Genomic DNA, 16044 nt, shown 5'->3' with positions numbered 1-16044 from the left:
CTTGGAGGAGGAAAGGGGAGTGGTTGTGTTGCCATCTGTAAACAGCCATGCCACTTCCCCACAACAATGTGCCAGGGGGCTGTCTCAGGCTGTGGGCATTTATCTGTGTGGGTACACTTTATGTTTCCACAATGATTTTTAGCTCGTTAGAGACGCAACAACATCACAAACATTTGTGAAAGGTGATTTTTGTAAAAGAGTCTATATTCTTCAGCTGTCATCACATTTGAATTCCATGCCACAGGTAACAGTCCCTATTTTAAGACAAGCCATATTATTGAGATAAATGAAAAAAGTGAAAAAATAAGACCCCCACTTCAAGATAGACTGAGTCTGTCCTGTGAGCAAACACAGGATTTCGTGTCTATTACTCCCAGCATCACTCCCAGGTTTCAGCCTCTATAATTGCCACATTTAGAGATAAAAGAAAAAAAATGCCAGTGTGTATCTTTGATCTTTTTTTGTACATTTTCTGCAGCTGTCACTAAGAATCATGTCAGAGGATCATGGCATTGCTTGTTATGAGTTACTATTTGATGGACCCGCAAGTTTCAGAAGCTAGGATTTATGGCAGTGGGTCTTCCAAGACTGGATGGAAAACAGAAGATGTTCAGCAATAGCCCTATGTGCAGCCTTTACACAAAATGAGGGAGTGTCAAATAGGGAAGAGAAGCATGCTCTTCTACTATATAACTAACAGTAGATACCCCAAAAATGACAGGTGGATGAATTTTCCTCACAACTGGTTTTACTCTGCTATAACTCTCCTGATCCTTAATGCAGACATGCCTCAGTTTTATCAGAGCAGGCAAGATGAGAAGAGGACCAGTAAAGACTTAAGAAAGAAGAGTACTAGTTTCCTTCCTTGCTTTTCTGTAAAGTAATACTTTGGGTTACTTAGATCTGAATGAATTGACAAGGAATCATTTTGAGGCAATTGCAAGGCATGCATGGCGAAAGAAAAGACGTGTGACAAATGTACCAGGAATTAGGGCTCTCCCACAACCCTTAGAGCACAAATTGACCCAGCACCCAGAGTCAGCACAGCTTCTGCCTGCTGTGAGAGCTCACACAGACCAGAAGGACATCTGAATCCAGAGCACAGCCAAAGTCTCCAGCCTAAGGTTACACTTGAATTTATGGCTATAAAGCAGCTCCTGTCCCTTGTATGAATAAGGTTCACGTATGCCAAGAGGAGCAGTTCTCAGAAAGAGCCCGCACGTGCTGGTGGGGATGTGGAGCAGTGCTGGTGTTCCACAGCCGTCACACAGCCTGACAATGAAGAGCTGTGATCCCCTGTCACACGTGCAAACAAAGAATTAACCTTCAAACCTAATTACATTAACACTGCTGTTTCCTGCCTAAGCTGTCCCAGGGAAATAAGATTGATTTCCGAATGTGCAAATGATGAAACGTTACATTCATGTTGCTCTTGTGTATTTTGGGCAACATGATGCCTTTTAAAAAATCAGCATATAACCAGCATTATGCTGGCAATGCCTTAAAGAATGGGACTTCCTGGATGACTTGCAGAATTATATGGGTCTTCTCTAAAATGCTGGCTACTGCAAACTAAGATCAATTTCATAATAAGGTCCTGAATGTTTTGATTTATCTGTTTTGCAAATATTTGAATTATAATAATATAAATTCTGAAGTAAAAAGCTGTTTTCAAGAAGAAAACATTTTAAAGTTGTCAAAGTGCCACAAATTTTTCATTCTTTTTTTTTTATTAAGCCATCACAACTCTTAAAAACATAGTGGCAAATTCTGAAATGAAATGACAGAAAGTCAAGAAATAGAAGATGCATATGGATTTTAGGATATGAATATTAGTATATTATGGGAGTTAATGGCTACTGTAATTAGGTCTTCAGAAATAAAATAGATGTAAGTACTGTGATTCTGCTCAATTAGTACATAATTTTTAGTATGCAAAATTCATCCTTGGCATAATCAATTTGGTTTCAGGAATCAATTTTTGTCCATTGTGATAAACAGGGTGAACATATGGTCTTACTCTTTAAAACAATGGTTAGGTACATGTGCTTTTTGCTATGCCTCCTACGCTACAGAAGTACCAAACTGAGAGTCAATGAATAATTGAGTTAATGTTGGGGAGGAATATTACATGCAATAGGTATTGTACAATAGCTCTGAAATGTGTCCGCTTGATTTATAGAAACATCACCACTCCTGTGTAAGTCCCAGACTGTGTGCAGGGACAATTTCCTTGGCTCTCTGCAGCTGTACTCAATCCATGGGGCTCTGCAGAGAAGAGATGGCCTCCAATGAAGCAATACATAAGTGCTACTGAAATTGCTATAAAGAGAATAAAGCCAGTTAAATTGCATTGTTTGGGGGGGATTTTCAGAGTTGGTTGGCTTTTTTTTTTTCCTTGAGAGGGAAAGGGATATGTCTTTAATACTTGCTTAGAATATAAGTTTCATGATAAGAAATTGCTGTGGAACAGACTAGGAAGTGACTTTCACATAGGACCTTTTTTCCCCTTCCATATAATCCTATGGATTGTAAGTAGAATTTTCTACAAAATCCAGCGATATGGGTAATAGAGTAAGATTTGTTATTACAAGTTGCAGAGCACTGAAAGAAAACAAAACTATACAAATGTTATTTCTACTTTTTAAAAAAGCTTTTGTGTTCACCTAACCACTAGAAAATCTACCAGTATTATTTTTCCATTGGGACTTGCTGCTTGGGGTATTGTAAGACAGCACTGAGACAAGGTAAAAAAAGAGTTGCACTTAACTACAGCAGTTAATTGATGCATTTTGAGTATATTATATAAGAGTCTTATTTCCTCATAAGCAACAGGGAGGTAGCACAAATGTATGTGAGAGAGGAATTTTTGTGAATCTGCTTATTTCAATATAGAGGAATAAGAAACCTAATTCAACAAAATAATTCTTCATGCTCACATGTAATTAAAATGCAGATTTTGCACATTTGTTTATGAAATACAAAGAATGTTCCTTCCTACATACTGTTTCGTAGATAAAGAGGCAAACTAGTAGAATATTTGGATGTGCATGGAGGTGCAGACCCTTGTCCTTTTGATGTCAGTGTGAATGTTGCCATGGCTTCAGCTACTGGGGATTAGTAAAGATGCCATAGCCAACAAGCCTGAAGCGCTGTATCTACTCATTTGCTTTATTTCCAGATGTGCTGAGCTGGGCAGAGACTGCACTTCCCAGGTACATCTGTGACTATGGACACACTGGGCCAGGGATCAGAAGCTGACAAAACATGTTTTGCAGTGGTATATATTGTAAAGAGGCAAAACTAAATTTGACCAGTCATAGTCTCAAGAAAGAAAGAGTAAATCACTCATTTTTGGACTGATAAACATGGGAACCCTTGGACTAAAGGGTAATTTTCTAGCAAGTTATTAGCACCAGAAAAAGGGGTTAGGATCAAAGTACCTCCTCATTCATAACTCCAGCCAGTACAAAGCAAAACATACATGAACAAGAAAACAAGTTATGGGAGTTGGATCAAATTGAAAAGGTATTTACTTCACAGTAATGTCACTTCTCTCTCATACACTGCAAAACCTACAGGCTGGGAAAATGACTGTGTTCTCCAGCATATAAGAGAGCACAGAAGAGCATTTAAACAACCCTTACTCTCTGCTAGAAATATTTTTGTGTCATCTGGGAAAGTTGAATTTCTCTTTGAGTGGCCTTACTCTGGTAACAAGAAAAGACAGTTAACATTTATTCATATGCTGTACTGATTAAGAAATATCTCTACAAACACAAGTTACTTAGAAACAGCAAGTCTGAAATAGGAGAAAACACCAAGAGAAAAACAAGCTGTAAATACATTTCAAAAGTGTATTTGTTTTTTTTTTCCTTTTTCTTTTCTTGACTAGCACCATCTGTACACAATAAAGTATGAACATAAATGTTTGGATAACAAAGATTTGCAAGGCACTTGAACAGTTTTTCTGGATAGGTTTTCTTTTAATGAACCTCTCAATGGAAGTCCCACAGCCACCTTTCCTCCTTCCTCAGCTAATGCAGGGAAAGAAGTGTCTTCTGCCAGTAGTTCTTATTTACAGACATGTCCTTAAAAGGTTCTGCAAAGTGCTCTTTTAGGCTAAGAGTATCAACAACCTTCTATCTCCATTTTCCATGCTTGTTCTGTTTGTATTTTTAATACTACTTCTCTGTATAGTATAGCAAATCTCTCATACACACAGCTGAGACTTGACTCCAACCTTCATCCTCATTCTTTTGTCTTTGGGATGCTGTTTGGAAGGGAAAAGGAGGATGGCAGAGATGCGCATTGAAATTCTCTTGAGGTTCATACTTTATCGGCGTCTAGAGGTGATGTCAAAACAGGTGATCATCATGAGATGGGCCTTGCAGAAGTTGACACGGTTTTCTAAACGCTCAGTCACACATTCCAGGGCCTCTAGGTATTCCAGAGAATCCAGCTCAAATACCTGCTCCAGATCAACTGTGAGAAAGAAAATACAGAGATAGGGAAAGCAGACAAAACTTAGTGATGGCTGGTGGGAGAGTCAGAGCTAATTCAAGTCTTCAAACCCATCATACATTATACAACATCATTATACAACATTATCTGGGGCTTGCCACTGTCATTAAAAGTTGCCTTTTCTGTTTAACCACTATCAAAATGGCACAGCAGCTTGTCCATAGTGAAAAATACTTTAAAGTTCCATTGGATGCTTTCCGGAGTGATCTGCTCTGCCATCCTCACCAGAACTGCAGATGCCTTTGCTGTGCTCCATCATCCTCCCAGCAAATGTTGAATGCTAAGCATGCTGACTTTCTCACACATTCTGCTGACCAGAAAGAGCTTTAAATAGCTGCTCTCTCCTGGGAGGGCAATTCCTTTGTTGAATTCAGAACTTGGAATAAAAAACAAACCTCTAGGCTCCCTGTTCCTCACACCTCTCCCTATTCCATGTGATTCTCTCTAGACCACTCAAGCAAGGCAAGGGAAGGTACACACACACATAAATCACTCCAACACAGGTGCCCAGCAGCTTCCATGGAAGCCAAGTGTGAGATACATTGTCTGAGCCAGTACTTCCCATCTTGTCTGGTCCCTGAGGCCTGTGCAATCCTTCAGGCTTTCCGCATTTACCACACTGGAATCAGAAGCAAAGGCATCATACAGTAAGTGGACAGCAATGTATAGCAAATTCTCTCTCTTTAAAACCGTCCTTTTTAACTCTCTTCCTTTATAGCGTTTCTGAAACCTGTACTGTGGTTTTTTTGCAGGATGTACCAGTCTGGTGTCAACTTAAGGCAACTGTCAAAGGAAGAGGTAGGATGTTGTAAGGGAACACACCAGCCAGCCTCCTTTCACCACCTGCAATTATCCTAAGTAAACTTTTGCACATTGTGGGTTTCTTTCTAGAACTCTTTGATATGAACTTATCTGCTTGCTAATACTAAAAACTGTTGTATAACTACTGCAGTACTCTTCATGGTTTTTTCCTTAGAAGTGCTGAGGTCCTTCTTCATTTGAATGTGAATGCCCTTTAAGCTCTCTGAACTTTACACATCTATAGTTATAAAAAATGGGCCAAATTCATTTTTCATGTAAGCCCACTGCTGCCAAGGGACAAGTTTGCTCCACAGTGTTATTTTGTTGTAGGAGAGCAGATTTATAATATTACTCATATGTTTGAGTGATCTGAGGCCAAAAAAAAAATCTCATTTTCAGGAGCTGTGGACTGAAACGCGTGAACGTTAATCTACCAATGGCAATATCCACTACTAGAATGCTGACCCATTTCAACATTCAGCTCTCGGGCAAAAAGGATTGTTCAGTTCTACTGTCAACATTTAATAAGAATTATAGGAACTAGTTCTAGAAAGACAGTCAATCTAAAGCTTGCCCTTAGGTCATATATTGGTTCATTTTAGTTTACAAACAGTAGCTTACATCTCACTCTTACCAGACACTTCTGCTTCCCTCCATCCCCCTATTAAACAAACCAAAGGAAACCTATGAGTTCAGGCAATAAAACAGCGTCCTTACATTCACTGAGCCACTTATTAGGATCCAGCATCAGGTACTGTTTGGTCACCTCCAGTTCTCTCATTAACCACTCATACTTGGCCTTGACCTCAGCGATTCTCTGCTGGCGATGCTCCAGGATTTTCAGCTTGGCATTGAAACATATCACCTCCTGCCAGCCAGGAAAAAGCAGCAGGGAAGAAATAGATGAAGAGGAGAAGAAATACCCAGGTCCATTCAGTGAAATGATCTTCCAATCAATAATACTGACAATGAGCCATTTATTTTGGAAGCATATGAATCACTGCATGAAATCATCCATCATCTGCTTTATTTTTATTGCTTTTGTTTGGTTTTCATGTTTTCCATCAGTGAGCTTTGGAGACTTTGCAATGGTAGTTAATAATAAAACATAATAATTAATAACAGGCAGCATCTTGAAATTAGATTAACTGTAGGAAAACATTTCTGTTTTTTCACCATGGGTTGGCTAAGAAAATCTGAGCTCTTGGGAGTAGGAAATCCATTGCTTGCTGCATTGAAAGCCTAAATACACCCCTGTGCTTGGTGCATAAGTAATGCATTAGTCATATTTTAAAATAAGAGAACTGGTAGCAATATCAAATTTGAAACATCCTTAAACAAAGGGAGTATGTTATGAAAAGCTCTAGCAATTCACAGTCATTAATAAAGAAGATATATTTTCTGTAGAGATCTGGGGCACAGTAACAGCATGAGGTGCAGTGCTGGAGACAGCCAGCCTGGCCTTGCATGACTTCTGAGGGGTGGCAGCCACCAGGATGTGCAGCAAATGAAACCATGCTGACAACTGTGCTAGCATGGAAGCAATTCCAGTAACAGAACTATCCTCATCCAAGCCTGTGTGAAGGTCTCAACACTATTCCACACTCTCCTCTGTAAACAAATCTGCTGTGTGGGTGAATTGCAGTGGAAAACCCACTCCAACAAGTTTCTCCAAACATCACAAATAGCCTCAAAAAGTGACAGGGGCTAGGAAGAAAGAGTGCCTCAGAATAATAAGAAAGTCTATAATCCATCGTTACTCTAAAATACTCAACTTCAGATACTCCTCCCAATCTTGTGTTTTAAGTGCTGACCTTTGCAATTTACGCCACCCAGGAGATTACATGGATTGCACTCACCTTGCTGTCCCCACCTCGCCGTCGCTGGAGCCTCTCCACATCATCTATCTCATAGACTTTGATCTCAAAGGGCTCCCCCAGCCCCCGCTGCCCACTCCTCAGTGGCCCATCCACCCAGCGGACCCCGGGGCTGTTGGCAGGCTTCCTTGCTGGGGAGGTGGTGTCAAGGGATAAAGCTGGAATAAGCCTCCTCCTCTGTGAACCTGCAGGTGGAGAAAGTGCCATTGCACGTTAGCACAGTTATTGCTTCTCCCTTCTATTGCAGAGAAGTCTGCAAGTGATATATATTTGGCCTTCTCAGACATAGAAGAAAACAGAGGGAAAACCCAGGGAGGCCATGGGAGCTGTAGCTGCAACGTGCAGCACCCACTCACCATGAGTGAGACCCTCAGTGTTCTTTGGTTCCTGACTCCAGGATTTGACACTCAGAGGGCACACGTACCCTGAAGTTCACAGAGCCTGTGTCTGCTCCCCATTAGGTCTCAGCATGTACAGGTAAGCTGATGAAGGACCCATCCAGCAGGATGGAACTGGTCTAGCTTAGCTTTCCTATCTCTTTACTGGTACTGGCTCTTACAGTCAAAGGACAAGCATTAGCCAGTCTCTGCAAAGATCATCTCCAGGAGAGGTGTGGGTTTAGCTTTTTTTAATCCCAGCACAAAAAGTGCTTTGACAGTCAAGTTCTGTTACTGTGCTGGAGTTGGGTGCCAGCATAGCACCACCTAGGCCTTTGCACAACACCTCTGTAGGCTGGCTGCAGCAGTAAAGCCAGTAGAGAGGACAAAATGCCTGCAGTAAGTACATCCAAGCTTTGTTACATTTGCCTTGTCTCTACTCAATAGAATATTCCTCTAAAACATTTCCCATTTACGGACTTACTGCAGCACTGCTGATGGGCAAGACAGGACCAAGACCCAGAGGCTGGAGGAAGGGTCACTGTGCCTGCTTCCATACCAGTGCTCATGCACACCCATCCTGCTTTGCAGCACCAGCATAGCCAGTGGGAGCACTGCAATAGCTGAAGATGTACATGGTTGATAAAGCCTATGCTGCATGGAAAGCGTCTGCCACGTGAGATGCCAAGTCAGGGCCTACAGTAGAGCAAGGAGGAAAATGTGTGTCACTGGCCTAATGACAGTGGTTTGTTGCAGGAAAGAGCAAAAACACACAAAAAAAGAAAAACAACTGGTTGCATTTCCTTGTTTGGTTTAGTACGATCAGAGCAATGGCTTGGTTTAAAAAAAAAAACCAAAAAAAACTAAACCAAAAAGTTTTGCAGCTGACACAGGGTCTTCCCTAGGACACAGCAGGGATACAAAGGATGGGGGAAGCCAAAAACAAAAGCTGGAGCCAGCAAGTTTGAATGAAACTATTAACTGACTCTCTTGGCTGCAAGTACAAAAATGATGCCAGCCAGCAGGGAAGAGATGCTGAATGATCGTGCAGATTTTATTTTAAAAACAAGATAAAATCATTCATAGGAATTTCCCACATTACATTTATTGAGACTTGAATGTAAATAGTTTCAACATGTCTGTCAATTTGGTGCTTCAATAAAAGCTGAAAAAACCCCCAAAATGTCTATGGATTGACTGATTTTTGGATTTGCAAGTAACAAAGTATTGCCTAGTTTCATTCATGGGAGTCTGCTTCTGTGCTGATTTTGAGAACTATCACATCTTATCCCATGACTTCAGAGTACAACAGTCTGTGCTAGAAACCAGTAGGTCTGTGTTAGGGACCAGTAATTAACCTTTAAATTCTAGCTTTAAAATGGATGAGAATGGTCTATTGGAAAGCCTAGTCTACAGAGTTTTTATTTGGATGCATCTGAGATAACTAAATGCAGGAAAAAGAGAGCACAGCCAGAGCTGATTGACAGAGAGCTCTGGGTAGACAGGGAGCCCTACAAGGCCCATTTATACCTAACAACCTGAGATCTGGATTGCCCATCCTATGACACTTACCATAGTTGTGTTTATTGCTCAAACTGCAGCCCAGCAAAAAAACTCATGCCAGAACAAATGAAGCCTTACAAATACCAGCAAGCAGGAGTTATTTTAGTTCTGTGGTACCAGTCACTGGAAGACAACGTCAGCATTCCCCTACCTTGAATGCATTTCAGTTAATCTCTAGATTAAACTGCCTGATCAAGAGAAGAGTCAGATCCTGATAAAAGGAAAAGCAAGACCTGACATATTACCATAGCCAAAAACTGACAACAACAAGAGAGACAGTTTGGGAAGACCCCAAAAAGCTGCAATGCTAAGGGTGGCTCTTGTCAGCAGTGCTAGAGAAAGGTAACCAAATACTGGGAGCAGCTGCATACTTGAAGAGCGGGTGAGAAACCATGGTGCACTATTCAATTTTGTTACATGCAGGGATAGATCCTGAAACAGGGTCAGCCCTTCCTGGGAAACAAGACCTCCGCTTGCTTAGATGGGAAGGGCCCTGAGTATCATCTTAGTGGCACTCAAGATCGAAAGGATTCAGGCATTAAATATGTTTTTAAATATTTCTGAGGCTTTTGGACATGGTGTCTCACAGGAGCAGTCTCTCCAATTTTGTCTGAGTGTAAATGTAATCTCTCTGCTGTTTGACAAGTTTTAGAGACAGCGATACCTACAAGCATCAGATCTGACCTTCTGTTTAATGCACCCAGTGCTGTTAATTATTTTTACTTTCTGCCCCACAATAATGGTCACATCTCCTTTCCTGACATGCCTTCAGATTAGCTCTAGCATTTCAAGAAAGCAGCTGAGCAGACTGGAAATTCCTTTTGCCCAGCTCTCCATGCATGGCTGGATTATGATTAAGGTAGTGCCTTTTTCTGTGATGCTTGATTGTCTTCCTCTTTTCCCCACTGTGGCTGTTAAAACCATCTTCTTGTGCAATGAGGCGCTTCTAGGCCAGCCCACTGGAAAAAAGTGACTCCAGCCAGAGTGGAAGTCCAGGTCCAAGACTCTCTGGGAATGCAGGTAGATGGCTCCAATGCACCTTGTCACGAGAACAGCATCAGGCTCCTACTTGGGAGCAAAGCAAAACAGATTGCTGGGGTATGAAGTAGAGGGATGATGGTGAATTTTTTTGCATTTTGTTCCCATTCATATCCATTTGGCTCAATGGGAAGCAGAAACCTGCGGTCTAGAAGGAGGGCTCCAACTTGAGGCTTCGTTTAATAGCACTTAGCCCTTGGTAGAGAAGCAGCTGAGACTGCAGCAGTGGCAGGAGACATTAACTCATTATGTTTTTCTAGCCAGAGCTCGTGTCTGGATCGCTTGTGGGTTATGACAACAGGCCAGGCTGCAGCTCTGGGTGCACTGGGGCAATGCAGCAGGGCAGAGCTGCCTCACACAGCTGCCTCACCACCCTCTGCCAAGGGGCTCCTTTGGCACATGGACAACCTGCACAGGGCTTCCACTGGCTACCTCTGTGTGAGACACAAAGGAGAAAGAGATGTCTGTTTATCTGAGCCCTGAATGCTGACTCAGGATGATTTCTGTGAGGCTTAGAGTGCTTTGAGGAGAAATTAAAATGAAAGATCTTCTTCCTCTTTCCAGTAAAGCAAAACTAGATCTAGTTTGTTCTAAACATGCACTGTTTAATAGGCTGTTTATTAGCCCAGTGTCACAGTTTGGTGCTGGTTAGGTGCCAGCACCATGAAACCTATTTGCCTCTGCTATAGTTGAGCAGAAAAGGGCAAGCAGGAAAAGGAACTTCTCAAGGTCTCTTCTTCCTTAAATATGTACATCACAGAGGCATTACCAGCTTGTTTAATTGGCCTAGCAACCTGCCCATCAAACCAAGTTTCCCTAAACTGCTAAACTACCGCACCCAGGTACAGAAAATAATGGTGTCTTTTGATAGGAGACTTCTGTCACTGACCTGTCCATTCAGTCCCTGGGTTTTTTTCTTATTTTACCTTAACTGGGATCAGTAAGGAGATACAGCCTAAGCAGAGCTTTGGGGTAAGTGTCACAAAGCAGCTGACAGCTTGCTCATCCATAACACACAACAATTAAATTGTTAAAATTAATGCAGCTTTCCATTCATATAGAAAATATCCATCTGACGTCCCACATTTATTGGGTGCACTTGATGGAGTTAGGGTCTCATCAATTTTGACTGTATAATAAATAACATATTTTGTGGGAATTACAGCACACCACTCCTCACACTATTCCCCACATATGACTCATGAAGAAAGTGGGCAGCCAGGCAGCTCAACAGGAGCAGCTCTCAGCACCCTCTCACCTCTGCCCCACCTCTGCAAACTGCCTGACCCTCCCACCATGTAAACAGAATTCATTCCTCCATTAAAAAAAAAAAAAAATTATACCAAAAATCAATCTGAAAGAAAGCCAGTAAAATGAACCCAGGGCAGAAGAACCACACATTCATTTATGACCATGCAGTATGTAAAGCAACATGCCATTTGCTGAATGCCCTGAAGGATATGTTTTTCGCTTAGTTTGAATTTATCCACTCTCAGAATAACCCCTCTTGAACCTAGCTTGAGTATGAATAATCGGGCTGTGAAATGGCCATGAAAATACACAGGATACAAGATTTGCTTTTGCTCTACTTTAAGCTATAGGTTAAGGTTTGGCCAGGTTAAATTTAAGATAAAGAGAGTAGCACAGCAGTGAAGGTGTGCAGTGTGAAAGTAGATCTGAATGAAGAGTGGCACTGAAGCCACAACATATTTCAGGAAAGGTAAGCCCAGAGGAGCCTTAAGGTATAAGAAATACAGACCAAGGAATGTGAGGGTAACTTTAAGGATAACAAGACACACTGACCTCAGCAAAATTGCCAAAAACTGCATAAGGATGTGTGCTCATAAAAGTATGTGTTGACCAGGGCAAAAGCTCTAAAAAGTCTGGTTTTGCTTAAGTACTGTATATTTTGGAGTGTTCCCCTTAGGCTGCTTTCCAATCACACATTCCAGAATGAGCATCTTTTCTGTGAAAAAGGTAAAGGCAAAAACTGCAAATAAAAAATATTAATGAAAAACAGTGTGATGCATATCTCTTCAAAGCAGGATACATCCAAATGGGATGCAAAACAACTGCTGTCCTAGAAATTTCAAGGTGCTTCAAACAGAAAATTAAAGTGTAACTTGATATATCATAGTTTCAGAAGTTTATAGTGTGTGCTCAAAGGCGGGATGTGGAGCCAAAGCTATTCCCCACAGCACTTAATGTTATGGGACGTAAAATTGCCTTTCTGTACAGAACCTGTTCTTCAGCATTTTGGTTTTTCTCACCAGACAGTCCAGGGAAATTACAAAAACCAGACCTGGCTAACTAGAGCAGTACCCCTAAGCTCACACTCTTCCTTCTGTGGCTTTATTTCCAAGAAGTATTGTGCCTCCAATAGCAGTAGCATCAATGTCAATTGTGGCGTCAAACTTTGCTTACTAGCTAAGATTATTTATCCTGTTTCCCCTGCTCCTCGCTGTCTGACAACAGGGCTCCTGCTCTGTTTGAGTTGAAAATGTGATGCTGACTTTGCCTCTCACTCTTATTTCCTAGTGGGATCTGCCCTTATGGTCAATTGTCCATGACTGAACTAACTCCTCCCCTTTCCTTTGACCTCCTTTCTCCTAGTTTATTTTATAGTGCACTTTGCCCAGTGCAGAGCACACAGCTATTCACGCATTTTCATACAGTTTGCACAGTTCCCCTCCTGAAGGGGAAGTCATTGCCAATGTTTTCGAGTGGAAGGCCCCCCTGATGATGTGGGGACTTCACCAGAAGTATTTAAGGTGGCCATCTTGAGGTCAGTATTCTAAACACCAAAGAACCAAGGCATGTATTGCCAGAAAATCTAAACAGCATTCGCTCATCCTCGCAACTCAGATTACACAGATTGCACAGAAAGGACCATGTTGCACCCAAACACCTGGAATAGGATACACTGAGAGGATCCATCATTCAGAAGAAAATTTTCTATGTCCATCTCGCTGTAAAATAATTCAGGCCATATCTTGTATTGACTGTTATGCAAGCCCACTGTTGTGAATTGATAAGAAGTACAAGGATGCTTGAGACAAGAAACCACTATTTCCTGTATAGTGGAAAAGCAATGCTTGTTTATAATATTCCATCCACAGCTATACTAGATATGTTTCTGTACCGGTATGAGGAATACGCTGACATACAGCCAACTTCTAAATTTTTTCTGTCTGCGCAGTTCATTTCTATCTACCCAGTTCATTTCTTAACCTTGCTTTCTGAATTACTGTCTTATTTTAAAAGGAGCTTTTCAGGGCAGTTTAGAGCTGGTGAATGAGCACTGTTGAAACCAGATCAGAAAGCAGGCCTCCTGCGGTGTGGCAGGTTGACAAGTAATCTGGGAGATGCTCCAGGGAAGATGCACATCGCCCACAATTCCTAGCAAAAAAACCTAACCAGAGTCTCTTCAAAACATTTCTCTTTCTTCAGGCTGGATTTTGGTGTAACAGATATTTGTCAGCATTGTGGCATTATTTAAGAAGCTGGTTATTATTACTACAGTACTGCACTGAAGAGCTGCTCCAGTCACTTGGACAGCAAAGGCAGAGGCTGGAGGGGGAAGGGCTCTAAAGCCAGACCATTAGCTCCCAACAGGACAGTGGTGGAGGCATTCCAGTGAGCTAATTCTGTGGCAGTGTCAGGAGCAGGTTTTATTTACACCCAGCCTAATGGTGTGCAACTCAGTCATGCATGTTACATGGAGCCTTCACCGTGCACAATAGCCTGCTGCCACTTCCTCTATTAAATCATTCCTATGTTCATGTGGCTGAAAGCTCAGTGCTGGCATGCAGTAGTCAAGCGTGTAAAAAATGATTACTCTGATCCCTTTCAACACAGATTTGCTGCATGAAATGGCCTGGCTTTGACCTGGGAAAATCAATGCTGTTGTTTTAATGAACAAAAAAAAAAAAAATTGGAGCTGAAGCCTGCACTTCCCCTCCCTCTACTCACCCCAGGGCTGTCCAGTCAGCAAGTCACATGCATAAAGTGGTAACCTGCATGCAAACAGCATTTTTGCGTATAATTCTAAACATCCTTTGTCATGGTAAAGGTATAATACAGGATATCAATTAGCTACCATCACTTGTAAGCAAGTTAAAGTAGAAATGTTGGAGGTGCCCTACAGCTGTCTGATACAAAGGGCAATTTTCAGCTCCACACACTGTGCCTTAGGCAGTCTAAACATGAACCAAATTCCTTTTCACTTGGATTCAACAAGAAAAGCTCAGACTCTCTTTGTTGGTGTTTTGTTTCGTCATTATCGTTTTGGCCATGTTTCAAAATGTGAGGCTTTGCAATATTGGTTGGAGACAGACTTTTGTAATTTACAGTCCGTAGATTCAGCCTCTGTCTTTTTCTGCTGCTTTCATAGACAGGGTAAGTGTTTCCAGAGAGTAAATATGTTCAAGTGTAGAGTTTTCGGGTTCCAGGAACCTCTAAATCTCCATCTTTAAAACCATCCCACCAGTGAAACCCAGAACACACTAGCATGAGGAAAAAGGAGGCCAATTTTAGATAATTAGCCATGTGTTAACAGTCTGTCTTTTTATTAAAGTGCTTAAAATCATGTAGCAATTTGCTCTTCTTTGGTGTTGAAAGTTAGTACTGAGAAAGAGCTGCAAGGAGTCATGAAACTTCACTACCAGTGTCATCAAATGCTGCAGCAGGAATCTTTAATTATCTATAGTCAGACAGTTCCCCATGCAAAGAAGATGAAAGCACGTGCACAAACACACACACCTATACACATACACAAATCCTGTCCTGGACTGACAAAAGCAGGATCATCCAAATTCTGAGATATGCAACTCCAACTCAGGGCATAGGTTTAAACTTCAGGAATTCAACCTTTGGAAACCTTAATTTTCCCCCTGTCTTGTTTCTACTTGGCCTGACTTTCAGTAACATCTCTTAGGTTTTTGTTTTCTGATGTTCACTGATCTTAACATTCAGGAAGACGTTAAGTATCAGTGGCCTTGACTGACCCAGCTGGAAAGTGCTTTTCTGGGAAGGAATTTATGCCCAAAGTCTCATGTCTTTGAGCTGCCTCCTTCTGTCTCACATCTTTTTCTCATGCCCCAGTCCCAGGTCTGTTCCCATGAGAGGGCCTGTACACACCCACTGCAAGGCAGTGGTCCCCACTGGCACCTAATGGTTGCTGCTCACTTGCTGCTCCCGCAGGCCTGCTTGGCCCACAGATCACTGCCCTCCGTGTTTCACCCTTGCTGGCAGCACCAGCAAAGTTCCAAGCCCAGACTCAGCTTCAAAAAGCCTCAGGAAAGAAAACAGCTTCAGGAAGATCTGTGTGATCTCCATAAAATGCCTTGTTTATGATGAATGATCTCAGAACCCCTCCTGTTCTGTTGTTCCCATGGAAGGAGGTTTCCTTACAGAGAGTACTGAAACACTTTGTAAGGGACAGGAACCTGTAAATAACATCTGTAGGAGAGGGCAGAAAAAACTAGAAACAACATATTTATGGAAGTCACATGAAAATGCAAACAGGACTCGGCTTTACTGGGTAAACCTCATTAGAGCCTGGACTCTTCCTTTGCTATTAGCTCACAGTGAGTGAGACCCAGAGCTACCACCAAAGCTGCATCTCTGAAATCCTCTGGTCATGTTTTGCATTGAGAATAACTTTAAAGCAATGCCCACATACATCCAAACTAAGCTCAGGAAAAGATGCTAAAAATCAAACCAGAAGAGCAAAAGGCAGGCAGGTATCACTTCTGATCTAAGGACCCTGCTATTACTCTTTTTTTGTACCAGCATTATCTACTTTTATGAGCTGGTAACAACAGAACACAGAAACTACACAAGTTGCCCAAGGTGATACAGTG

At 41.8% G+C, this 16044-nt stretch overlaps 1 protein-coding gene across 1 annotated transcript in view; it reads right to left on the bottom strand.

Annotated features, from left to right (window-relative positions):
• Positions 1-4336: 4336 nt before the first annotated feature.
• The window catches only part of KIF26B (kinesin family member 26B), a gene marked incomplete at both ends in the record, with an annotated part of 277666 nt that continues 265958 nt past the window's right edge, over positions 4337-16044 (bottom strand). The window contains 3 exons of the mRNA XM_082276851.1: positions 4337-4485; positions 6043-6193; positions 7185-7387. Of these exons, the coding sequence (XP_082132977.1) occupies positions 4337-4485; positions 6043-6193; positions 7185-7387 (503 nt within the window). The remainder of the gene's footprint in view (positions 4486-6042; positions 6194-7184; positions 7388-16044) is intronic.

The sequence above is a fragment of the Coloeus monedula genome (assembly GCF_965178545.1).
Source record: "Coloeus monedula genome assembly, chromosome: 2".
Lineage (NCBI taxonomy): Eukaryota > Metazoa > Chordata > Aves > Passeriformes > Corvidae > Coloeus > Coloeus monedula.
Note: the sequence above shows the minus strand (reverse complement) of the source record. Positions and strands in the feature narration are given on the sequence as shown.